Below are 26,937 nucleotides of genomic sequence, written 5' to 3'. Positions count from 1 at the left end.
TGATAGTTGCTGAAGTTCATCTCAGATATTCGAGCAACGGAAGAAACTGTTTGCACACGATGTTTGAGCCATCTGTGCAAAATAGGTCGATTTTATACACAGTTGTATATAGTACTCTCTCCGATTCTAAATTGTTGTCGAAATATTACATGTATCGAACGGATTAATCCCTGCCGCAGACCTGTAGCACCTGAGATCTTTGCATGCAAATGGTGAGGTACATCTGGGTACATAAAATTTAACTGGCACACGTGTGCGAGTTAGTCTTATCATGCGGCGCCGTCCGATCCTTTTCTCCACTGATCGTGCGTCCAGCATCCCTCTTCTCTCCGACTGCTCCTCGTCTCCCAGATCTCCCGAGCCCCGACCTGGCCGCCGCGCGCCGCCACACTGGAGAGGATCGCCGGCCACGGCCACCTCTTCTACTGCGCCACCGCATAAGAGAAAAGACCTAGCCGCCAGCCCGCCGCTCCTCTGTTCCTTGTCCTCAGCCGAGCGTCCCCTCTCCGTTGTCCGCCTCCGACGAGCAGCCCAGCCTCCTCCGTCGTCCGCCGCTGCACTATGCAGTACTGCAGGTGACTCCGTTTCCATAGCCCCCTCCACCGGCCCGCTGCTGCACTCTGCAGGACTGCAGGTCAGTTTACCCAAACCCCCCCTCGACTCCTCCTCCCATCTCTCCACGAACACCTCAATTGATTTTCAATTTCAGCTTTAATGGAAAATTTAGGACTGTTAGTACGGCTCTCGGTCTTGGTTGTTCACTGACTCACACGATGTGCAGTGTAGGCCTCAGTTTTCATGGTGCTCACATTTATCTGTTGATTGCTTCTTCCTGGGAATCTGAATTCATAACTTGTGTAGAAAAAAGGCTAGAAGGTTTTAACAACAGACAGTGAGCTTTTTCGTAGCAGAAGCTGCAAATAATTTTGCACGATGGATCTTCTGCTAGGTCATCCAACGGGTTCATTGACTTTCTTGTACAATTGGGTGTGTACTATTGCGTAATGCGTACTACAGAAGATCACCATAAGCAACAATATAGTATGAGTAGCAATAATATTGCCTTCTATCCCCTGGTACACACAGCTCGATCATTGATTTTCTCCCTACACCCCATTGGCCATTATGTTTATGCCAAACTGCTATGATATGTGTAACATGGCTTTGATACTTCATGTCCTTAGTCTTGGTTTGACACACCCAGATGCTATAGGATGAAAAAATATGGGACATTTCAGAGTAGACACGGCGCAAAATGGAAACTACTACATGACTAAAGTTTTTGGAGCACAAGTACATATGAAACCAATCCTATATATTCCCTCCGTCCCAAAATAAGTGACGCGGATTTGTATAAATTGTCATACAAATTCACGTCACTTATTTTGGGACAGAGTGAGTACTATATGGATTGTTATACAAATCCACATCCCTTGTTACACAAATCCACGTCACGTTTTAAAAATCTTGTAGGATTGAGTGAACATTTCATTGCAAAGTGTTTCTCTTAGTCCCGTGTTTTTTTCCATCTGCGAATCAAAGTGGCCTAAAACTAAGACCTAGCAATACAGAGTCATCGCAAAAAACAAAACAAAAAATACAGAGAAACATAGACTTTGCTGCACAGGCATAGCTAGCTGGCAGAGAATAATGTATACCCACTAGTCTCACTACGACTTGTGAGTTCTGACAAGGACTTGAGATCAGCTGCAATAGAGCTAAACCAAACCGGGAGCCTCCAATCGGTTGACCTGTATACAAAGCTGCACTGCTACTGCTAGCTACTCTTGTGTGCACAAAAAGAAGAAGAAAAGAAAAACAAGCTATCTGCCCTAAGCTTGGCGACCATGGAGATGGCTCTGAGTGCGGCGACGGGGGCTTTGCAGCCTGTGCTGGGGAAGCTGGCGACCCTGGCCGGCGACGAGTACAAACGCCTCAAGGGGATCCGCGGCGAGATCGAGTCCCTCTCCCGCGAGCTCGCGGCCATGAACGCGTTCCTGGAGAAGATGTCGGCTGCGGAGGATGATCCAGACCCGCAGGACAGTTCCTGGATGAATGAGGTGCGGGAGCTCTCCTACGACGCTGAGGACAACCTCGACGATTTCATGGCTCGCGTCGCCGCCGGCGATGGGCCTGACGCCAGGCCCGACCGGTTCATGGGCAAGATCAAGGGCCTGGTGGGCCCGACCAAGGCCCGCCACCGGATCGCCAAGGCCATTGAGGATCTGAAAAGACAGGCCGTCGAGGTGAGCCAGAGGAATGCCAGGTACAGGTCGGGCGAGCCCGCCGCTTCCGTCTCCAACAAGTACAAGGTTGACTGCAAAGCTCTTTGCTTTCGATATGTATCTAGCAAATTTTCTTATCCAAAAAGTATCTAGTAAATTTCAGTTTTGTATTGATGCATCAATTCTGATGATACGCGGTATAAAACCGGGCCTGTTCTTCAGGTTGACCGCAGAGCCCTTGCCATTTTTGAAGATGCGTCGAAGCTTGTTGGCGTTGATGGACCCAAGGAAGAAGTGATCCAGCTGTTGGCCGATGACGGCGAGTCAAAGCAGCAGCCACCCAAGGTGGTCTCCATTGTTGGGTCCGGAGGATTGGGGAACACGACTCTGGCGAACAAAGTGTATCAAGAGCTCAAATGGGGGTTCGATTGCGATGCTTTCTTGTCCGCGTCGCAGAATCCAGACATTGTAAGTGTTATGAGTAAAATTTTCAGTCAGTTGAACAAGAATTACTCTGCTGCTGCCAAGGAAGACTTGCCGACACTTATCACCAAGATTCGGGATTTCCTCACCGACAGAAATAAAAGGTACTGCTTCGGATCCTTCTTAATTGGCTTTTCAGTGGACCTATTGTTTGATGAGACAGAGCTTGCTCTGGCATCCAAACTTAATTGGCTAAACTTAGTTATTAGCTTAAGTGTTTGTACAAGTAATATATATGAGTATATTTTTAATTCATTAGACTGCACAGCCCTTGGGGTTCTATACTTGTCTTAAATGACTGCCTATGGCTAACGGGACCGGGGAAAACAATCATTACGGTGAAAATCCATGATTCAAACGGTAAAACTGATGACAACAAGAAGATAGATTGTTAACTGTCTGAAAAAAAAATACTGGATACCCTCCAATCTGGCTCGTTGATTCTCTTTACTTGAAGTTGGCCATTGCTTCTCCCCTTGGATCGTAGTTCAGACTGTTAACTGTTAACTTTGTAGTTTACTCCAATTGGATTGGAGTATGTTGTTTTTCCTGCTGATTTTTTTTAAGTTTGTAGAGATTGTTATCCTTAGTGTTAATTTCCTAACCATTCAAATTAAGCTCGGTAGGAGAATAGTTCCATTCGGAGGGGGCATTTTCTTTCTCTACAGTATGTCGTGTTGGCAAGGTTTAATTGTTTGAGAGGATATTAGCAAAACATAGGTTATTTGAGATGATATTAGCTAGAATTTGAGTCGAGTGGACATCTCAAAAGAGTAAGACCCCTCTAATGTACCAAACTATAGTATACACCCTTATTTTCTTAATATGTGGTGTGTTAGGTTTCTTCAAGACAAGGCGTTGACCAAAAATTACTTTGTTGACATGTGATTTTTATGACATGAAATTTGTATCTCTAGATTTGCCTTCAAAAGTACATACTGATAATAGTGGTTTCATATCATATGAATTACATATTACCGAAGCAATTCTTGGTCAAAAACCTTTTTTAGCGAACCTAATAAGCCACGTATTAATAAAGAGAGGTCAGTAAGCATAACATTTTTTTATTTTTGTTTGCAGATACTTTATTGTAGTTGATGATATATGGAAGGTGGAAACATGGAATGATATCAAGTATGCATTTCCCATAACCAATTCTGGCAGTATAATAATCACCACCACTCGTATAAATCTTGTCGCTCAGTCATGTTGTTCATCATTCAGTGGCCATATATATAATATGAGGCCTCTTGATGAGGTGCACTCCAAACAACTATTTTATGGAAGACTATTCAACTCTGAAGAAAAATGTCCTTCGCACCTTAAAGAAATTTCCAGTCAAATCTTGGAAAAATGTGCTGGTTTACCTTTGGCGATCATTGCTATATCTGGTTTGTTGGCTGACAAGGCAATAAAAAGGATACATGGGAGCGAGTGAAGGATTCAATTGGTCGTGCACTAAGAAATGCTAGCGACAGTGTAATGGTAAACATAATATCTCTTAGTTACTGGGATCTTCTTCGTCATCTTAAAACTTGTCTGTTGTATCTGAGTATATTTCCAGAAGATTTCACTATCAATAAGGAGAATTTGATAAGGAGATGGATTGGTGAGGGTTTCATTCATAAGCAAGATGGTTACACATTGCATGAGTCAGGACAGATGTGTTTCAACGAGCTCATCAACAGGAGCTTGATCCAGCCAGCAAAGTTAGGCAAGATATTTGGTCAGGTGAAGAGCTGTCGAGTTCATGACACGGTTCTTGATTTTATTGTATCCAAGGCTGTTGAAGAGAACTTTGTTACTATAATAGGTGTACCTGGTGTAAATCCTAATCCACGGAATAAGGTTCGTCGGTTGTCTCTGCAGAATGGCGGTGAGATCCCAGCGGGTCTGGTTATATCTAGTGCCCGGTCACTCCATGTTTTTGGGCCTAATGCGAAGATCCCATCACTGTCAGAGTCCAGACTGTTGCGTGTTCTAGACTACGAAGACTGCTCTCAGTTAGAAGATGGTCACCTTACAGGTATCGGCAATTTGTTGCACCTCAAGTACCTGAGGTTCAACTATGCAGGTGATGGCCTGACAAAGCTTCCGGAACAAGTAGCAAGGCTACCACAGTTGGGGATTGACATACGGGATTACAACAAAATAATAGAAATTCCATCCACTATCTGGCAGCTTGAATGGTTGTCCATTCGTGACGCTGAAGTGCCAGATGAAGTCTTAGACATGCAAGGATTACAAGTGCTCGGCCGTCTCGATGTTTATAGAAAGTCAACTGAGTTTCTCGTGGGGCTTGGCCAGCTGAAAAACCTAAGGAAGCTGAGCTTAATATTCGACTCCGTTGGTCTCAAATATAAAGACTGGGCGGTGAAGCCAGCGAAGGTGGTCTCTTCCATTGCCGAGCTAAGCAAAGCAGGCCTCCAGTCTTTGAAAATTCGCATCAACGGGCCAGCAGACGAGATATTGAAGGAGGATTGGTTTCCCGAATCTGATCCTCCATCTGCATACGGCCTTCAGGAGTTTGTCATTGTTGCCAAGCGACTCTGGGGTGTTCCAACATGGATGTCCTCACTAGTCAACCTTGAGAAACTGCGCATCCCAATGGATCGTGTCGGGGAGGAAGACCTGAAGATCTTGAGAGGCCTGCCTGGCCTACGCCACCTCCACATTAGTCGGCTGTGGGGTCAAATTGACCCAAACGATGATTTTGAGGCTGCCTTCGAGAGAGCGATGGAGGCCCATCCCAACCGTCCCACCTTTACTCACTCCACTATTCCGAGGAAAGTGGATTTCACCGAACTGTAAGATAAAGGATCGCATCACCTTAATGGTGATTGAGTCCTCTTTTGTTTGTCTTTAAACATTTCACCTTGTCTTGTTAGATCTTTGTTTGCTTGAGGTTGTCTGATATCCAATCATTCATGTATGTTTTCTTGTCTTCAAACGTCAACCCTGAAACTGGAAAGTGCCTATATGTTTTTCTTGTCACATTTGTAGTGTGCAAACGATCAGTTACAGCGTACTTGTGGTGATTGTCTCAAGTTACGTTATTCAGCTACAGGAGATAACTGTCAAGTAGGAGTATGTGTACGACTAGTACCAGTAAACACATGCATGCTTTTCATCGCTAGAGCAATCCATCAAGTGTATACTGAAAGAACTCTGAACCATTGAATTTTGAGGAATATGGTATTTGGCTGAAATTTAGAGGCGTTATTCGCTTCGCCTTAAGAGGAAAATGCTTTGATTCAGAGGCCAAAAGTCTACTACTCTGCTTGAATCTGAACACAGGATAACTTATTAAAAAAATAGCATCCATTTCCGAAGCAGATACACACCATGTCAATTGTGTACCCTGAATTGAATTGTCTTAAGAGGAAGATGGTTAGCCTGGCCGTTCATATCCCTCTTTGTGGTATCAGCAATAATCAAAGTCCAAATGGTTGATCGTCTTTCAAATGGCTGCAGTTTCCAAAGTCCAAAACCCGCGACAGTCTGAACTCTGACAGTGACGGGATCTTCGCATGGTGCCCGAAAACATCGTTCTGGGATACCACTATACCACAGAAATCTGTCATGGAACAAACTAAGCAATATGAATTAGTTGTCTTGTCTTCAATCTGCTAGATGGTAGCTCGTTGATCCTCTGGACTGAAAAGTGCCGGTGGAAATGTTATGCATTCATGCCTGTCTGAAATCTGAACGTTACGTGAGTGCATCTCGTCAGCTAAGTGTTTGTTGGAAAATGAATTGGGCTGGACTGGGGCTGTTATGTACTCAAAAGAATTCCACTATCACTTTTGGGCTGGACTGTTTCCTGTCCGAAAATGAATAGTACAAACTGCGTCCGTTTGTAATGGCAATGTTACCGCTCTCTCCGGCCGGAATTACTTGTCGAAATATTACATGTATCTAAACGCTTTTTACACATAGATACATCCGCATTTTGGCATTGTAAGTAGGAGTACTGGATTTTGGGAGGACTAGTGGTGTGGGGATCAGCCTCTCCAATTAAGCATTGAGTTAGAGTTGTAATACTAGCAAGGAAAAGAAAACTGCTTTGTTTAGGTGCAGCAGCAGTCTTTTGGAAAACCAGAAACATTGTCCGTTTTCGAAATGCTAGGCCAGGTTATTGGAGTAACGCTTGGTCTTTCGGCAGCCACAGGAGGAAAATCCGAAAATCTAAACAGACTACATTGAGGGGAAGTTGCAGAGTGTTGACGGAGTAAATTTTACAGTACAAAGTTATCATCAAATAAATTAAGCCCCATTTACTTTCTTGCACTAGTATTAGCTCATTGACTTTCTTGCACCCACATTGGCCGGTTTGTGAATAGTGATGGTCCATGCACCTACTCTGTAAGCACTTATCTGCAGATATCGATCATGCTTGGCTTAGTTTCAGACAGTGGAACCATTTGATATGAGATGCTCCGGACTGAAAGGTGCATGCATGCCTATCAAACAGACCGTTTACTTTCACCTTTTGACACGGAATCTATGAATTTCTACTTCCTCCGTCCAACAAAAAATGTCTCAAGTTTGTCAAAATTTGGATGTATCTAGACATGACTTAGTGTATAGATGCATTCAAATTTAGTCAAAATTTAGACATCCTTTGTTGGACGGAGGAAGTATAATTTGTGCATGCCTAGCGGAATTTCTATAAATTTATTCCATTTAAGCAAACTTCTGACGCAAATTGCCCCATTTAGTGACTTGTTTATGCACCGTCGGTTCGGTTATTACCTAGGTTAACCCGAGCAATGTGTGCGGTTCTGTAGGTTTGCTTCATACGATGAACAAGCATATCCTACTGCTTTTCGTATGATCTTATGATGAAGATGGAAATGTATCGTACGGCCTAACTGCAATATAATGAACAAGCATATCCTACTGCTTTTCGTCAAAAATAAAAATAAAAATTGGGGAGGAATGCACACATAAACTGCATAGTTGTTACTAGAAAAAAACATAAACTGCATAGTATACTAAGGAAAAATTACCAGAATATTTGATCGAAAAAGTCAACAATACATTTCGATCATATCACGCCATCCTCAGCCAGCATTAACATGCTGCTACACAATGATACTCCCTTAGTTCGCGACGGAGGGAGTACAAACAATGATACAATGATACAAACATTAAACTTCAATTTTCTGCAAGCAACAATCTGACACAGGGTTCCATTACTGTGATATGCACACCCTAGACACATCGGCCCCTATTATTTGGACACAAACCAGACCAAGCCATCATCCGAACACATCAATAAACACACCATCAACTTTGGTCAGCAACAGCCGCGGTAGAAAACAGAGATACAACGACTTCTTGCCATCAGCAAACCTACAGAATAAAAAACTGACAAACGTGAGCAGAATAAAAAACTGAATGCCTGAATGAGGAGATCAACCCTATTCGTATTTTTAATGACAACAAAGATGCACATAGCAGATAGAGACCCTGTATATATGATGCATACATGAAACAAGAGAAAATTGGAAGAATACGTACCTCATCAAGTCAGGCCAGTTCACCGGAGGACGGAGACTCTAGGCAAGACCTGCTTGTAATATAACGAGTGGCGTGGCACAAAGAGAGAGTGGTGGTGGCCGGCCTCCAACCCGTCCCACTCTAGCTTCTCCCACAAGTCCTTCTCGCAGTCCACAACAGGGCGGCTGTCTCCATGTGGGATGGCAGTGGCCGGGAGGCACCTGAGGCTCCAGCAGCCCCTGAGCTTGACGGTCTCAAGGTTGGGAGCAATCATCTGGGCCTCACATATCTTTTGCAGCTTGGGGAGCTCCTGCAGGTGGATGCTCTTCAGATTTTGGAACAGCACACGTTTTCCATGGCTGGCAGCAATACCTGCTAGGTCCACCGGGAATACATACTTTAGATCATAACAATACGCAATCTTGAGGGTCTCCAAGTTGGGCAAGGTGAATGACCACAGTGGGAGGACAAACGTGAGCCTTGGGCAGGACTGCAGTTGTATGCTCCGCAAATTCACAAAGGAACCAGCCGCCAGGTCCTCTTGGGTACTGATCATTCCTTTGCTCCAAATGCAGCGGGCCATCAGCAGATCAGATGCCGAAAATGACTCCAGTTCTTGGAAGCAATTGAATTCGTAATGAGAGGGGAAGATTGTGTGCAGCATTGGGCATCTTGCAACATGGCACTGTTTTAGGTGAAACCAACCAATTTTCTTCCTTCCTGCAGACACCAAGCGTTCAGGGATAGCAGTTGTGATGGAAGAGTTGTCATGCATGTGCATTGACCCAGCCTTGTTCAGCATAGAGATGACTGAGCTGACTCCTTGTGCACTTGCCATATTATTATAGGCAATTCCCTCACCAATCTCCAAATGGCAGCCTGATGGTTGAAACTGCACGGAACTGTTGTGCTCATGGCCAGCAGCTACCTTGTCAATAGCAACATCAGTGTAGGTGCAGCAAGTACCAGGGAGTAATGACTCATCCCACATACACGGCCAAATTATTTGTCCGGGACTATTCGAATCAATCTGAAATACTCCCAACTTCGGCAAACCCTCTCCTGGCAACAATATGGTTTTGAGCTGCAAACAACGCAGCAAAATTATTTGTTGGAGGCTTGGGACCTGGACAACCGGATTTTGGAGGTTAAGAATTTCGACTGCTGTGGCTGAAATATCCAGTTCTGCAAGTTTTGGCAATGACCCACCCAATCTGAAGTTAACCAATCTTGCACAACCGACCAAGGAGATGCGAGCAATTGCAGCTTCCTTGTTAACATCTCCTTCTTTATCTCTTGCATCTAGGCTGAACGATTCAAGTAATGGAGGAAGTTCTTCATGGTCAACATGATCCAATCCAACACAACCATCGAGCACAAGAATCTTGAGACCAGTTGCCCCTGATAGGCTTGGCAAAATTTGCATCGTACTATTCTTAGATAGGTCAAGAAGCTCCAACTTTAACATATCTGTGAACTCGTCCTTCTTGCCAGTCTCCCATGGACTTGTAGGCTCAATTACAAGAAGCTTGTGTAGGTTTTTCAGTTCTCGCCATGCAAGATTGTGGCGCCAGATCCTTCCCTTCTTTATGTGTACCTCTCTAATGTTTGATACCATTTGCTCAGTTATCTCTTCGGATATTCCTGGTCCCCAATCTGTGTAGCATATGTCCAGCACCCACAGGCTATGAAAAAACTCCATTGCTGGCCTCTTTTGCTTCTGCTCATGCCCCTGATCTTTGCAGTGATCTAAACCAAGGAATCTTAAGCTGCGGCAGCAAGAGAAAGGAGGTGAATAAAAGCTGAAGGTACACTGATATAGTTTCAGTACACAAAGATTCTTCGACTGTTGAAACATGTTTGATGGTTCATCGAGTCTATCTCGCCAGCTTGTCAAGAAAAATGATGTTGACTCTGGATGTACATTCCGATCATAACTATATGTGGGCCCTTTGGCGACTTCTGAAACCCACCGGTTCGGGGGAGCCTCCAATTTGTCATCAAAGTGGGGCTTCCTATCAGGTGAATAATCTTCCAGTCGCATCTGTTGATGCAGAGAAGCAGCAACCTTCCATGCTTTGTCAGACTGACCTCCTTGTATAATCCCATCACAAACCCAATAGTTGGAAGCATGGGTAGCCCAATTGTAGTCCATGTTTTCACAGTACTGACAAGCCAGTGACAATAGATACAAGCAACACTTTGTAGCTTCTTCTGCCGTGGCATCAAGGCTATCTGTATATTGAACTATTTCTTTGGCCTCTTCTTGTAACATATCCATCCAATAAGATTTGGTTGGACCAAAATATGAGTAGAGATAAATTTGTGAATTGTTCACTCCTTCTGTTAACTGTTCTTCATCGGGCTCTTTTGGTATAGACTTTACTTTAGGTTTTGTTTGCCCATCTCCCTTAACTACGTTGAGCCTTCCTCGGAATGTCCACAGTACCTTACTAACATGGTTTGACCATGCATCTGTATATTTAGGAATGCCGAAATCATTGAAGTCTACCAACTGGTTGCTCCCATTGTGGAACACCACTAAACAGCTGCGTCCTTGTAAGGCATGATGAATGGCTCTCCCCACATCTCTTATCTCCACCCTATGGCCTTCATCTACCCCATTGAGATCATCATCCTCGTCTTGTTTGGAAAAGATATCCATTACTTGTTGTTGAAGCTCTAGCTTATGTGCAATTTCCTTTTGTACTGCTCTTCGATTTTTCCATCTTGAGCAGTCGACATGGATAATGCTATCAAACTTGCTTGTGAGAGATGGTGGAGGGTCTTGAGCTATAGCTCTAAGGACCTTGGATGCAGCGAGTCCACTCCATCCATCAAAGTAGATGTCCTGATTTGCTTGGGTTGTATCTTCTAAATAAGGAATCATCCGTGTGACGGCCTCTCCAACATTGTTTGCCTCAAAGCTCTGCATTAGTTATAGTTTATTTTGTTTTCAGATCTTCAGAAAATATACCCAGGTAATCATAAATGAGTATTGTACTGGTGGCAGTCTGTGAGGCACCTTAACTACTCCCACCGATCCATATTAATCTACGGTCCATTAATCTATCTATTATATACAAAAAGCAATATGAGGGGTACCGAGGGGAGTCTCCACGTTGATCCACATCACCTCAATTATTCTGGCCGTTGGATCTTACATCTAACGGTCCAGATTTAACGAGGGGGTATGTTTGATGGGCTATCTCTAAACATTAAAGTGGTTTTAAACCCAAGTAGGCCCAATTTGTAGAATTAGCGATAATTAGAACTATATCTGATTGGCTATAATAAACATTAAAATGACTTCATGCCCAAATAGGCCCAATATGTTATAATCGGTGGTAATTAAGTTAAATTTGTTTTTATGGTGCCAAATTTCAACATTATTTTATATATATTGTTTTTCTTCATAGGTCATGCAAATATTAAATAATAAGCTACTTAAGTCTATTAGTCATAATCCATATCTATATTTTTTCAAGAACAAGATACTAACGTGTATTTGAAGATTTATAACTCTGCGTGTCAACACGCGTCCCTAATTTCGAGACCGGCTACTACTTAACATCAAATATGAATAAATGATTTGCTACCAAGCAAACACTTATAAATATCTCTATAAAAAATAAAATGAGTAGCGCATGATCTAAATTTGTATCTGAATATAGAAAGAAGAATTACGTAAAATTTTCAACTCTTCGTTATCATGAATATTGTACCTTTTAATATAATTTGACGTACACGTAATCTATCAATGCAAACAAATTGATTCGTCAGTTTTCTCATATGAACTTTAGTTTTGCATAATTAGTCGTATGGGATAAAGACCAGAGATTGATAAGTGTTCTGAACTTTAATTAGCTAATATCACCTACTTTGACTCATGTCATCTGAATTACATAAAATATTGATTTGATATTTAACGGTCAAGATTCAATAGGATGATATTTGATGGGCTATCAAAAAGACATCAAAGTAGTTTAAGACCTACATAGACCAAAGATATTGTAGTTAGTAATAGCACAATAATTTTTCCGTATGGTGCCGAACACAAAATGTAAACACCGTTGGGCAATCAATATGTTATGACCTCTTAGCTTTATTTTCTTTTCTTTTTATTCGTAAATCCCGAGAATATTTAGTAGTAACACTAGCTCTATTCATTGTGATTTTTTTTCAAGGACGAGTTACTAATAGTTCGCTCAAATGATTTAAACTTTAATCCGAGTATCGATAGAGCAATCAAGTAAAACTTTAATATTGCATTATGATTCACTATCACGGACATTCAACCTACTAACATAATCAACTACACACGATTACCCGTGCAAACAACCAATCCATCAATTTCACGTTTGAATTTGAATTTTTGTTACAAATGTGACGTACGCCACATATGATCGATTATCTCAGTTAAAGACAAGCGGTCAATAGGCGATCTGAACTTCAAGTACCTATACTAAGTTATATAATCTACGGACAATCAATCAGTCTAATGCAAAAGTTGATCAACGTTTAGTTCTATATTTTAATATAAAGTCAATTAAAAACATAGTACTTCTAAGAGTTCTAATATCAATTAGTTCTGCTTTTCTACATATATATCTGGGTTGATTAATCATCTATTCCTAACGACATATTGTATGAATAATAGAAAATACATATAATCGGTTAGAAAATTAAGATGATTAAAAATGTTTCCCACGCAATTGCGCGAGACATCATGCTAGTTGTGTCAAATTTGTCCAAATATGGATGTATCTATGCATAAAAATAATCTAGATACATATAATATTTCGACAATTAATATGGATCGGAGGTAGTAGTAAAGAATGACTTACAGAGCTTTATTAAGAAAATCAAGGGATGTATTTGAGAACTATACGTCACAAATGTACATATGACTACATATACTCGATGATACCCCGCACGTTGTTGCGGAAATTTTTAGTTAACATAAAAGGAGTATTCAAATTTGAAAACATATAATAAAATTGTACATTCTTCACATATTTGAAATAGCTTGATGGAAATAACATGCATGCATGTGCAAAATTATGAGTTTTGCACCAAATAGGTGTGAACAAATTAATTATGTGATGATGTGGCATGCCTGCATGTTTAAAAAAATCAAGCAGTGGGTTGTTTCGACTTGGATATAAAAGATCTGGTGAAAGAAGCAACAACTCACCTCCCGCGGACGCGTTTGCTGTTTGTTTTGCCGCTTCAACATCGCGGCCATCACCGCCATCAGCGCCACCATCTGCGCCTGCGCCATCCGCAGCAGCGCCTGCCAAGTAGTGAAGTAGTGCTTGCTTGAAATTCGATAAGAGGATACAAATGCTACGGAGTAATTAATCTTCTGCCTGGCCTAAAAAATTTTTAATCTTCTGCCCGCACACAGCACAGAGAAATGCTAAACAATCTTCTGGTAAATGGCAAAACGGCCGCTTTTAGAGAAGAGAGGCATACCCCTCCTCAAGCTCCTCTACGGACCAAAAGAAAATGTATGAATCCCATCTGCTCCTCCCGATCTGATCTTTAAAAAAAAATCCAAACCCCAAGAAATTAGACTTCTGATTTAATACACCCACCCTTCTCTTACGAAAAACACAAAACGGTCCAGATCACTCCGTACCCCTTCATAAAAAAGGGCACGATGGGCATTAAACTTATTTCCTTCTCTCCTGTTCGCCTAGCTCCGAACATCACTCGGTGTTTTCGATTTTATCGGAGATTTCACCGTTGGATCGTCACCAAATTTCACGAGGTAGTAGTAGACACAATTCCGCACAGTCCCACCGAAGGGATCGGTGAAAACTTTCTTGAGCCAGCGGGAAACAGGCGAACAAGTCGGATGTTCGTGCTGTCATGCAGGGGCGCGAGAAATCAAAACAACACTCGGTGTTTCGAAGATTTCGGGTGATTCCACCGTTGGATCGCAATGAAATTTCATATTGTATCAGTAGACACAATTCCGCATAATCCCACCGAAGGGATCAGCGAAACATTCCTTGAGCCAGCGGAAAACATGCGAACAAGTTGCATGTTTGTGCTGTCCCGCACGGTCGCGAGCAATCCAAACAGTACTCGTGTTTTGAAGTTTCCTAGCGATTCTACCGTTGGATCGCGCTGAAATTTCCCGTTGTGGTAGTAGAAATTTTTTCACACAATTCCACCGAACGGATCGCCGGAAAAAATGCTTGAATCAGCGGGAAACCGGCGAACAATTCAGACACTCGTGCTATCAGGCACAGCCGCGAGAAATCCGAACAACACTCGGTATTTTGGAATTGGCCAGAGATTTGACCGTCGGATAGCGATTAAATTTTACAGCATCATAGTAGACACAATTCCGCACAGGCTCACCGGAGGGATCGCCGAAACAATTCTTGAGGCGACAGATCCCTTGGTAGAGAGAAAGAAGGCATGAGAAAGAAAATAGTAGGCGGCAAAAGAACTAGAGAAAGAATAAGGAAAATCATAAAAAAAACGTCGTAACCTTCCGAGTTTCCGAGTTTGAAGAGGGGTGTATTGAACGGGACCTCAAGAGATTATTTTCTACGCAAGGAAGTTTTATTATAAACAATTGCCTTAATACCCATGCATGCATGCGGCGGAGGAAGTACCTTAATTCACATATACGTTGGTTGAAGCTCGTAGCAGGCAGGCGAGATGAAGAGTGAAGAGAGGTGAGGAAACAAGCAAACAGAATGACGAACGACTCCCAATGCTCTAGCAAGCTGCAGTGCTGCACTCGGAACTTGATTCGCCATGGGACATGGGGCTTTGCCTTTTCTTTTACCTTTACCTTTACCTTTACATGAAGCATGGTTCCTTGCTTGGTTTGGAGCTAACGAATAAAGATAGCAACAAAATGGTCATCAAGCTCAGTAGAGCTACATGTCCCCTGACAAAATAAAGATGGAACGCGTCAAGCATGAATACCATGCTTTTCATGTTGTATCGACCTGGGGTGATAACCAAGTTGAGAAGGAACCTCTTTCAACAGTTAATTTGTGTCTAATAACAAACAAGGTTAGGGATGTGTTAATCGTTTTTCAAGGTCTCAGTCCGTCCACACAGAGATGACAATACACAATGCTCACATTAGGTTTCTCCCCTTTCCGGAAAAAAACTGCTCACTGTAGGGGGTGTGCATTCGGTTTTTGATCTGGTTAATACGGTTTCTATACTACTGTTAATACGGTTTCGTATTAAAATGCGGTTCATGTTCGGTTATAACCTATAAAATCTCGGTTCGGTTTCAGTAATAACCAAAATTGACACGAATTTCTTGTCATATAAAATAAGGTGACTAAATACGAGTCGCCTCGTTCCCGTTGCACCGGTTTTTTTCTTAGTCGAGACCAACGTTCGTTTTTTTTAGTAGGCGACCACCGTTCACGTAGCTACAGCGCCAGGGCCCAATTCTGATCATGACCAGGAAAGCCCAAACGCACATGGGCCTGAAGTCCCATCATAATTTTTCATGGGCCTCTCTCCCCAAATCTAGTCAGCCACCTCCAAAATCGCCGGCCGCGGCCATCTCCGGCCACCGCCGGGCACGTCCCTGGAGGCCCCGGCCCAATTCCGCCGGTGCCGAACGGGGATGGAAATAAAGAAACGATCCCGTGGCCCCATTCGTCCATTCCCCCGCCCGGAAATTAGGGCCGCCGCCGGTTCGGGCTTTGATTCGTCTCGCCATCGTTGATTCATGCGCCGAGTAAATTACCGAAAACCACCACATTACTGGCGAGGGTTTCACATAGGTACCGGTTTACATTTTAGTTACTAAAAACCACCGGATTTACTTAACAACTCTGTTGCTAGCGTCTAATCCCGAAACTGACGAGACGGGCCCACATGTCAGGTCCTAGCTGGTGCCACGTCAGCTGATGGGCTATTTGACTCGCTGTCGAGTCGTCTCTCCCGTCCATTCTTTCTCTGGTGCGCCTCTATCCTCAACTCCAACGGGGAAGGTGATTGCAGGTTCTGCAGGGACTGCCCACCGCTCACCCGTGCGTCGTCGCTGCTGGCCGCCGCTCGCCCGTGCGCTGCTTGCCTCCGCTCGTGCCGCTGCTCCCTGGGCGCAGTCGCTCCTCCGCTCGCGCCGCACGCCGCTGCTCGCCCCCGTTGCGACGGGAACAGGGAGGGAGTGCATGGAGGAAGAAGAGAATGGCACGATGGACGTCATGTTGGACTGACCGGTGGGTCATACTTGTCAGAAACGTGATTAGACGCTAGCAAGCGAGGGGTTATGCTAATCCGGTGGTTTTTAGCAACTGAAACGTAAACCGGTACCCATGTGAAACTCTAGTCCGTAACGAGGTGGTTTTTTGTAATTTACTCTCGTGCGCCTCTGCCGGCGATTCGTGGGCCTCCACCTTCGAGCTCCGGCGCGGAAATTAAGGCCCACAGTCGAAATCTCACGGTCGGCCTTGGGCCTTGGCCCAGCCTGAGCTACCAGATACTCCACAGTCCACACCAGCCGCGAGCGAAGTCCACTCGAGCCTCGATTCGCCGCCGACGCCTTCCATTCGCCATGTCCAACTACGGCCCGCTCTGGCGCCACCCCCGCCGCGCCGCCGCCGTGCAGGGACCGCAATGGTCGGCGTGAAGGCGGCATCGATGTCAGATGGGGGAAGACGAGGTGCGCTGGTTCGTGGTGATGAAGGAAGCCCGGACGGCGGCGGCGGCCAACAGGCTGGATTTCTTGCCGTCGCTGAGGGTGACGGGCTTCGGTAGGCCGAAGACGCCGCCGCCGCCTACCGCCGTCACTCCTCCGCGCTCCCCCATGAGTGCTGCTGCCTGCCCCCTTGCTCGCCGCGCCGCCGGTAGCCATGGGCCAGCTCTCGCGCCGGACCGAGCTGGGTTCGAGCCCGAGCCGAGACAGATCCGGTGGCTCGTCGACGGCGAGCTTCGTGTCCATCCTGCAAGAATTTTACTTCTGGGTGAATATCCTGCAGGCCGCTCGTTGACTTTCTGTGTCGTGCATCCATCTCAATTACTACTGCGTATCGATCGTTCCTGGGAGGAGCAGTCTGAATTTAGAAGAAACAAGGGCATCTCAGTCTGTATTTCTTCCATTGAACGTGAGGTACATTAATTAAATCCTTCCATCTTCCGATGTGGAATCATGCACTTTGCTGCACATGCATAGCTTGCTAGCTGGCAGAGAAATTCTATTGTATACTCCGCGAGTGCGAGTCTCGTGCCCGAGTTTAGCTAATCAAGAGTTGCAACATTATTGTGCCAGGAGCAAGGAGCATCCCTTCATCCTGCACCAGCTAGCCACTGGTCTGTGCTCTGACCTTAGCGCCGATGGAGGAGGTTCTGGTGAGCGCGGCGACGGGGGCCTTGGGGGCCGTTGTGGGGAAGCTGGCGACCCTGGCCAGCGACGAGTATAAGCGCCTCAGGGGGATCCGCGGCGAGATTGATTCTCTCTCGCGCGAGCTCGCCGCCATGGACGCGTTCCTGGAGAAGATGTCGGAGGCGGAGGGGGAGCCTGACCTGCAGGACAAGGTGTGGATGAATGAGGTGCGGGAGCTCTCCTACGAAGCCGAGGACAGCATCGACGACTTCATGGCTCGCGTCGCCGCCGGCGATGAATCCGCTGCAAGGCCCGACGGGTTCATGGGCAAGATCAAGGGCTTCGCCACCGAATCGCCAAGGCCATCGAGGATCTGAAGAAACAGATCGACGAGGTGAGCCAGACGAATGCCAGGTACAGGTCTGGCGAGCCTGTTGCTTCCGTCTCCAACAAGTCCAAGGTTGACTGCAAAGCTCGTCTTTTGGATAAAATAGCTACTCCCTCCGTTGGCAACTTGTACTAAATCCGTGCCAATTAGTATGGAACAGAGGGAGTATTAATTTTTTTTTTATTGATGCATAAAACCGGGCCTGTTCTTCAGGTTGACCGCAGAGCTCTTGCCATTTTTGAAGATGCGTTGAAGCTCGTCGGCATTGATGGACCCAAGGAAGAAGTGGTCCAGCTGTTGGGGCACGACGGCGAGACAAAGCAGCAGCCACCCAAGGTGGTCGCCATTGTTGGGTCCGGAGGATTGGGGAAGACGACTCTGGCGAACAAAGTGTATCAAGAGCTCAAACGGGGGTTCGATGGCGATGCTTTCTTGTCCGTGTCGCAGAATTCAGACATTGTAAGTGTTATGAGTAAAATTTTCAGTCAGTTGAACAAGAGTTACTCTGCTGCTGCCAAGGAAGACTTGCCGACACTTATCACCAAGATTTGGGATTTCCTCAGCGACAGAAATAAAAGGTACTGCTTCCGGTCCGTCTTAATTGGCTTTTCAGTGGACCTATTGTTTGATGAGACCGAGCTTGCTCTGGCATCCAAACTTAATTGGCTAAACTTAGTTACCGTTGTTGCAACTAATACATTAGCTTAAGTGTTTGTACAAGTAATATATACGAGTATATTTTTAATTCATTAGACTGCACAGCCCTTGGGGTTCTATACTTGTCTTAAATGACTGGCTATGGCTAACGGGACCAAGGAAAACAATCATTACGGTGAAAATCCATTATTCAAATGGTAAAACTGACGACAACAAGAAGATAGATTGTTAACTGTCTGAAAAAAAATACTGGATACCCTCCAATCTGGCTCGTTGATCTCTTTACTTGAAGTTGGCCATTGCTTCTCCCCTTGGATCGTAGTTCAGACTGTTAACTGTTCACTCCAATTGGATTGGAGTATGTTGTTTTTCCTGAGTGATTTTTTTGAAGTTTGTAGAGATTGTTATCCTTAGTGTTAATTTCCTAACCATTCAAATTAAGCTCGGTAGGAGGAATAGTTCCATTCGGAGGGGGCATTTTCTTTCTCTACAGTATGTCGTGTTGGCAAGGTTTAATTGTTTGAGATGATATTAGCAAAACATAGGTTATTTCCGATGATATTAGCTCTAGAATTTGAGTCGAGTGGACATCTCAAAAGAGTAAGACCCCTTTAATGTACCAAACTAAAGTATACTCCCTTATTTTCTTAATATGTGGTGTATTAGGTTTCTTCAAGACAAGGCATTGACCAAAAATTACTTTGTTGACATGTGATTTTTATGACATGAAATTTGTATCTCTAGATTTGCCTTCAAAAGTACATACTGATAATGGTGGTTTTATATCATATAAATTACATATTAGCGAAGCAATTCTTGGTCAAAAACCTTTTTTAGCGAAACCTAATAAGCCACGTATTAATAAAGAGAGGTACGTCTTTGTGTTCAATAAGCATAACATTTATTCATTTTTGTTTGCAGATACTTTATTGTAGTTGATGATATATGGAAGGTGGAAACATGGAATGATATCAAGTATGCATTTCCCATAAGCAATTCTGACAGTATAATAATCACCACCACTCGTATAAATCTTGTCGCTCAGTCATGTTGTTCATCATTCAGTGGCCATATACATAATATGAGGCCTCTTGATGAGGTGCACTCCAGACAACTATTTTATCGAAGACTATTCAGCTCTGAAGAAAAATGCCCTTCGCACCTTAAAGAATTTTCCAGTCAAATCTTGGAAAAATGTGCTGGTTTACCTTTGGCGATCATTGCTATATCTGGTTTGTTGGCTGAAAAGGCAAGTAAAAAGGATACATGGGAGCGAGTGAAGGATTCAATTGGTCGTGCACTAAGAAATGCTAGCAACGGTGTAATGGTAAACATAATATCTCTTAGTTACTGGGATCTTCCTCGTCATCTTAAAACTTGTCTGTTGTATCTGAGGATATTTCCAGAAGATTTCACCATCGATAAGGAGAATTTGATAAGGAGATGGATTGGTGAGGGTTTCATTCATAAGCAAGATGGTTGTACATTGCATGAGTCAGGAGAGATGTGTTTCAACGAGCTCATCAACAGGAGCTTGATCCAGCCAGCAACCGTGTCGAGTTCATGACACGGTTCTTGATTTTATTGTATCCAAGGCTGTTGAAGAGAACTTTGTTACTATAATAGGTGTACCTGGTGTAAATCCTAATCCACGGAATAAGGTTCGTCGGTTGTCTCTGCAGAATGGCGGTGAGATCCCAGCGGGTCTGGTTATATCTAGTGCCCGGTCACTCCATGTTTTTGGGCCTAATGCGAAGATCCCATCACTGTCAGAGTCCAGACTGTTGCGTGTTCTAGACTACGAAGACTGCTCTCAGTTAGAAGATGGTCGAAGACTGCTCTCAGTTAGAAGATGGTCACCTTACAGGTATCGGCAATTTGTTGCACCTCAAGTACCTGAGGTTCAACTATGCAGGTGATGGCCTGACAAAGCTTCCGGAACAAGTAGCAAGGCTACCACAGTTGGGGATTGACATACGGGATTACAACAAAATAATAGAAATTCCATCCACTATCTGGCAGCTTGAATGGTTGTCCATTCGTGACGCTGAAGTGCCAGACGAAGACGTAGCCATGCAAGGATTACAAGTGCTCGGCCGTCTCGATGTTTATAGAAAGTCAACTGAGTTTCTCGTGGGGCTTGGCCAGCTGAAAAACCTAAGGAAGCTGAGCTTAATATTCGACTCCGTTGGTCTCGAATATAAAGACTGGGCGGTGAAGCCAGCGAAGGTGGTCTCTTCCATTGCGGAGCTAAGCAAAGCAGGCCTCCAGTCTTTGAAAATTCGCATCAACGGGCCAGCAGACGAGATATTGAAGGAGGATTGGTTTCCCGAATCTGATCCTCCATCTGCATACGGCCTTCAGGAGTTTGTCATTGTTGCGAAGGGACTCTGGGGTGTTCCAACATGGATGGCCTCACTCGTCAACCTTGAGAAACTGCGCCTCCCAATTAATCATGTCGGGGAAGATGTGAAGATCTTGGGAGGCCTGCCTGGCCTACGCCACCTCCACATTAGTCGGCTGTGGGGTCGAATCGACCCAAACGATGATTTTGAGGCCGCCTTCGAGAGAGCGATGGAGGCCCATCCCAACCGTCCCACCTTTACTCACTCCACTATTCCGAGGAAAGTGCATCACCTTAATGGTGGTTGAGTCCTCTTTTGTTTGTCTTTAAACATTTCACCTTGTCTTCCATTGTTACATCTTTGTTTGCTTGAGGTTGTCTGATATCCAATCATTCATGTATGTTTTCTTGTCTTTAAACATCAACCCTGATACTGGAAAGTGCCTATATGTTTTCTTGCCACTTTTCTAGTTTTGTGCAAACGATCGTACTTGTGGTGACTGTCTCAAGTTACGTTATTACTTAAGCTCGTTGATGCTACGGACAGAAATGTGCCGGTGGAAATGTTATGCATTCATGCCTATCTGAAATCTGAACGTTATGTGAGTGCAGCTTGTCAGCTTCAAGTGTTTGTTGGGAAATGGATGGGGCTGGACTGGTCTGTTATGGACTCATAAGAATGCAACTATCACTTTTAGGCTGGACTGTTTCATGTCCGAAAATGAATTGTCCGCCAGAAACATTGTCCGTTTTCGAAATGTCAGGATTCAAGACCAGGTAATTGGATTAACGCTTGGTCTATTCTCTGAAGCCAAAGGAGGAAAAAGTAAACAGACCTTACTTTCTTGCACTAGTGTAGCTCGCTGTCGCTGGCTTCTTGCACTCCCATTGGCCGGTTTGTGAATACTGATGGTCCATGCATCTTCTAAAGCACTTACCTGCAGTCTGCAGATATTGATCATGAATGGGCTAAATTAGTTGCGGACATGGGAACCGTTTGATGTGACGCTCTGGACTGAAAAGTGTTGGTGCGAAATGTTGCTTATCCATTCAATTGATCACCTTCGGCCGGCCGTCCATCTCGATCAAAATAATGGAGCATCAGGCAGCAGTAGTAGTAAGTGGCCGGGGAGGCAGTTAAAGTAAGTAAATCTATGATCTGCCTGTCTGAATTTAAAAACAATACGGTCATTTTCTTAATTGTCATGTCACGGTGTAGCTAGTGAAATTTTGCTACTCACGGATGAACCGTGCAAATTTATAGCTCGATGGATCAAGCTGCCGTCTCTTTTCTTTTTTTGACAGCAGCTGCCGTCTTTCTTTCTTTTTAACCCGACAGTATAAGCGCGGTAAAAACAAAACCGACAGTATGAGCTGCCGATTTCTTGATGGACCATTAATTTGTGCGTAACCACCTCCAAGGGCCCGCAAAGGCCCAAAAATCCACCAAACAGGCACAAATCAGTACTGCGACTAGTAAATACAATGGGCCGGTTCTTTCACAGGCTTATGGAGGCCCAGCCCGCACGAGGGAGAGGCCCGATCGGAACCCCTCAGTATATAAGATGTTGGCGGCCGATCGGAACGCTTCTTCTTTGGCCGGGCCCGACTTCCTCCGCCGCGCCAACCCAAATTCTCCGGCAACCCAGACAGCTTCGTCCACTGGTGCGTCGACGACACCGCCGATTTCTACGACTACATCGTCGACCACCACTGCAACGGGCTCCTCCTCCTAGCTTCCTCAATGGGTAGTCAACCCTGCCACGGGGTGGTGGACCGATCTGCCCGCGAGCCCGGCCAAGGAAGAACTACCAAGAAATCATGGCGTGTGGTACTACGACCGGTTCCTGGTCTACGATCCGACGGTGTCGCCGGAGTTCGAGGTGTTGATGGTCCCGTGCTTGATGCTGACGGACATGGACGACGATGCACACGACAAGCTTGTGACGATGGGGATGGAGGGGCTCCAGTGGCCGCCGTCTCCGTGCAAGATGCATGTGTTCTCGTCGAGGTCGGGTCGCTGGGAGGAGAGGTCTTTCGTCCGACAAGGGGGCGCCACCGGGACCCTTGAGAAGCTGCGGGTGGGCTGGTCGCGTTGCGCTGCCGCCTATCTGCGAGGGACGCTTTATATACATTGCATGGCTGATCATATCATGAGGTGCGTAGTATTGGTTATGTTTCTGGATAATTAAACTTCTTTTGCATAATAATTTGACTTTTTGCATGCAGGATATCCTTTGCCAATAATCGTATCGTGTAATCAAGACACCGGTGGATACTAGGGGGAAGGAGGGCTATATACAACTTGATATGGGAAGATCCGAAAAAGGAGTGTACTTTACATGGATTTGTGAAGGCTGGCTTCGGGTTTGGATCCTTAAGGAGTGCTGTGGTGAGGTTGAGTGGATTTTGAAGCATGAAAATGACCTCAAGCCCATGCTAGAGCCATACTTGTCAGACCGCCCGCTTCACGGTCATGGTCCTTGGGTTTTAGAAGATATTAACTATAACTTATTTCGTTTTCCTGAAGACGACAAGAAAACGATGGCTCAAGAGAAGTTAGAGTGGGAGCAGGACAATGGGTACGATGGTGTTGGAAGTGAAGACATGGATGAAAATTTCTTCTTGGAGGAAAACGAGAACCAGGACATTGATCACGATGGTGTTATAAGTGAAGACGTGGTTGAAAATTTCTACTTGGAAGACAATGAGAACTGGGACACCGGTCATGATGGTGTTAAGAGCGAAGGCATGGTTGAAGATATCTACTCGGAAGACAAAGAGAAAGCAATAGTTGTGGAAAATATCAATATGAACTTTGCCAATGATGGCGCACTTGGAAACGGATGCATGGTTGAAGATTGTTGCTTATTGGATGACATGGAGAAAGTGACATTCCAAAAAAAGTCTGAATGGAACTCCAACAACGATAATTCTCTTGACGATGGAGATCGCAAAGCCAAAGAGTACTTCTACGGGGATACGAAGATACTCGGGTTCCACCCATTTAAAGAGATTATCTTCTTGAGCGAATCGTTCCAGACGGGACTAGCCTATCACTTGAATGGCTCGGAGATGGAAGTATTGGGAAACATATACCCCAAGGAGTATGCTAGTTTCAAAGAGTTGGCTAATGAACATGAGAGCTTCCATTCTTCTTTCGTGTACATGCCATGCCGAATCGACGAGTTCCGCGATGGTCGTTGATGATCATCTCAGATATTCGAGCAACGGAAGAATTCGTTTGCACACGCGATGTTGAGTAAGTAGGTCGATTTCTCCCAGAAAATATACACAGTTATTTTAGGATCAGAGTGAGTACGTACTATTACTGCTAGTGGCCGCATTATTTAAATCATGCTGCCATAGGAATATTTATTCTTGTCTGTTTGGATCAAACCTGTGGCCGAATCGATCGATTCCACTCTATATACATGGATTAATTGTCCGGATATATAGGTAGTGAGCCAGCAATGTGTTCAACCGTCGTTTTACTAGACTAGAGTCTAGAGGAGGGGAAAGTACTTAATTACCTGCAGATGCTGATCATGCCTGCGTGGCTTGGTTTCCTTCAGACACAGTGGAACCGTTTGGTATGAGATACTCCACACTGAAAGGTGTTGGTGGGAAATGTTGCATTAAAACTAGCTAGGATCACTAGCTAGTACGCGTCCAGTTCTCTCGCTAATTACAATGGACCTTCAACCTGCCGCCCGGCCGTCTATCTACGCGGCTTCTGTTCACTAATCTGTGCTTCATCTGAATCTAAAAACAAGAGACGCTCATTTGGAGTGTCTACGTTTCTTGGTCCATTTACGTTATTTGTTTTTTTTACAGCATGGTCCATTTACGTTTGTTTGTCCTTGGTTTCAATTAACCAAGTTTTCAAGACAAAATGTTGACTTTTCTGCTCATGGATAGCTTTAGCAGAGAGGGAAGATGATCTGTGCCCACGGGTGTCAAATGTCTAAAATCTATACTAGCTACTACCACTAGACTCTGACGACATGCCCGCAGGACGTAGGTAGGTACTTTGCGTGCTTTTTTTGCGGAGGCGCCGATTTTCAGACGATGCAGCGCGTTCTTGATTTTCACACTCTATATATGTCTATCCTGCAAAGCCAGAGACACCTTCCCGAGCACGCAAAACAGTCGATATGGACGTGTCGTCCTGTGTCTTGACTGAAGACGCGCTGTTCTCTTCTTCCTGGCCCAAGGGAATCAACGACGCCGCGCTTGAAAACAAAAAGACACTACAGTGTTGGGTCAACATATAGGTTCCTCCGCAGGACACGACCGACCTCGGCTAATAATCTGCAACTTTTCCGCTCCGGAAACTTTTCGTTAGAGCACACCGCCGCGCCGTCCGCGATCTGCCGCAACCGACGGTGCGGAACAATATCCCGGGTCGGCGTCTTCTTGCAGCAGCCGGCCGGGCGGTTCCTTGAGGCCCGGTCTTGAGATTTCGGTGTGAAATTAACACGTCAGGCCCTTAATATAAATATGATACTTACAAATAAATATATGCATATGAAAATTCATCAACAAATACAAAGAATGCATCAAAAGTTATATTTATGTCAAACAATTTATACATATTATCTTTTTTTTAAAATTTCTTGATGCAAAGTTGTTGCTGATGCTATGAGTATCAATCTCATCCATCAATTTTTTCTCAACGTATAAAGCGATAAAGTTGAAAAACCAATTAACTTTCTAGATGATAATGGATTTGTATTTCTGAAATCTAACGAGACTAGATAAACTTACAAATTAAAGACTAGCATAAATATATAAAAATTAAATACTCCCTCCGTCCAACAAATGATGTCTCAACTTTAACTAAATTCGAATGCATCAATACACTAAGTCATGTCTAGATACATCCAAATTTTAACAAAGTTGAGACATCTTTTGTTAGATGGAGGGAGTACTAAAGATGGCTCAGCTTGTCCAGTTGTCGGGGCAACGCAGGGGCAGGACGATCAGGCGATGCAGGAGACAGGGGGTGGCGAGGGACGAGGGTGAACCGGCGAAATTGGGCTTGGGCAGAATGCAGAGGCACGGCGCAGGGCGTCTGGCGATGCAGGTCAGCAAGAGAGAAGAAGGAGATGCGGCGTGCGTGACCGGGGCAAGTCAATCTGTCAAGAGTTGGCAATACACGAAAGTTACGTAATAGAACGAGGAGATTGGTCGATCGATTAGCTAGGATTTGGGAAAGTCTTCTTGGATCAGACCCATACAGTACTGTACATAACATCTAGGCCTGCAAACCAACACCCCCCCCCCCCCCCCCGGTCGGGCTTGGGCGCACATCGCCACCGGCAACGAGCCGCGGTTCGACAGCGGCGTTCCTCCACCTCCACCACCGGCTGGACGGCACCCCTACCTGGACGGTGGCTCCGGCTCCTCCTCTTCTTTCTCACATGCCGCCGCTCCGGATCATCAACCCGGGATCCTCCTCAGCCGGAGCATGGCATGCATTAGGTCAAGAATGAACATTTTCACAATTATATGACTAACTTAGACATTCCGAGAATAAAATTACAACCTACTCTTCAGCAACTTCGACGACGACCATAGCTTACACTTCTCAGCGTGCCACCATAACAAAGTAGGTGTATTTTACTGTTTGAATGATTTTGCCTTGCATAAGTTAACATTAATTACCAATACTGTTAAAAAGATTTTACTCTGGAATGATCTTGTAACCATATATATGGTCCTGGCCCAGCAATATTAATTGCAGCTCCTACCCCAAGCTGAGCTGCTACAACAAATGCCAACTGCCATCGCCATGAGTAACGATGGTAGACACGTTCTTAAAGACGGTCGGCTGGCAGAGAAAGAGAAAGATAACCAACTGACGGTCTCCAGCGCAGTGCACGTAAACGTAGTACTGTACTGTAGTACATAGGGCGTGAACCACGTCTTAATTAACGTGTCTGAATCGATTTGTAATTAATACAGATAGCTCAGTGACCCTGTGCTGCGCCTCGACGCTCGTACGTACGGG

At 44.7% G+C, this 26,937-nt stretch overlaps 2 protein-coding genes and 2 pseudogenes across 4 annotated transcripts; 3 read left to right on the top strand and 1 right to left on the bottom strand.

Moving 5' to 3' along the window:
* The first annotated feature begins 490 nt into the window (after positions 1 to 490).
* On the top strand, positions 491 to 21,422 carry LOC100832288 (annotated as a pseudogene).
* LOC100831997 lies at positions 7,678 to 15,008 on the bottom strand. 2 transcript variants are annotated; one of them, XM_010238760.3, is made up of 4 exons: positions 14,849 to 15,008; positions 13,411 to 13,509; positions 8,235 to 11,142; positions 7,678 to 8,066 (listed from the first exon to the last, which is right to left on the bottom strand). In XM_010238760.3, the coding sequence occupies exons 2-3, from the start codon at positions 13,495 to 13,497 to the stop codon at positions 8,254 to 8,256; spliced, it is 2,976 nt and encodes a 991-aa protein (XP_010237062.3). In that variant the 5' UTR covers positions 13,498 to 13,509; positions 14,849 to 15,008; the 3' UTR covers positions 7,678 to 8,066; positions 8,235 to 8,253. The 2 variants fall into 2 exon arrangements, with proteins under 2 accessions (XP_010237062.3, XP_024310556.1); XM_024454788.1 differs by lacking the exon at positions 14,849 to 15,008 and adding an exon at positions 13,692 to 14,086.
* LOC100831690 lies at positions 16,706 to 19,966 on the top strand (annotated as a pseudogene).
* Positions 21,423 to 22,537: 1,115 nt separating the features above from the next.
* On the top strand, positions 22,538 to 24,356 carry LOC112268739. 2 transcript variants are annotated; one of them, XM_024454790.1, is made up of 2 exons: positions 22,538 to 23,079; positions 23,187 to 24,356. In XM_024454790.1, the coding sequence occupies exon 2, from the start codon at positions 23,232 to 23,234 to the stop codon at positions 24,126 to 24,128; it is 897 nt and encodes a 298-aa protein (XP_024310558.1). In that variant the 5' UTR covers positions 22,538 to 23,079; positions 23,187 to 23,231; the 3' UTR covers positions 24,129 to 24,356. The 2 variants fall into 2 exon arrangements, with proteins under 2 accessions (XP_024310558.1, XP_024310557.1); XM_024454789.1 differs by having other exon boundaries at positions 23,151 to 24,356.
* Positions 24,357 to 26,937: the final 2,581 nt, after the last annotated feature.

This window comes from Brachypodium distachyon, chromosome 4, assembly GCF_000005505.3.
Source record: "Brachypodium distachyon strain Bd21 chromosome 4, Brachypodium_distachyon_v3.0, whole genome shotgun sequence".
Classification (NCBI taxonomy): domain Eukaryota; kingdom Viridiplantae; phylum Streptophyta; class Magnoliopsida; order Poales; family Poaceae; genus Brachypodium; species Brachypodium distachyon.
This window is presented reverse-complemented; position numbering and strand designations above follow the sequence as displayed.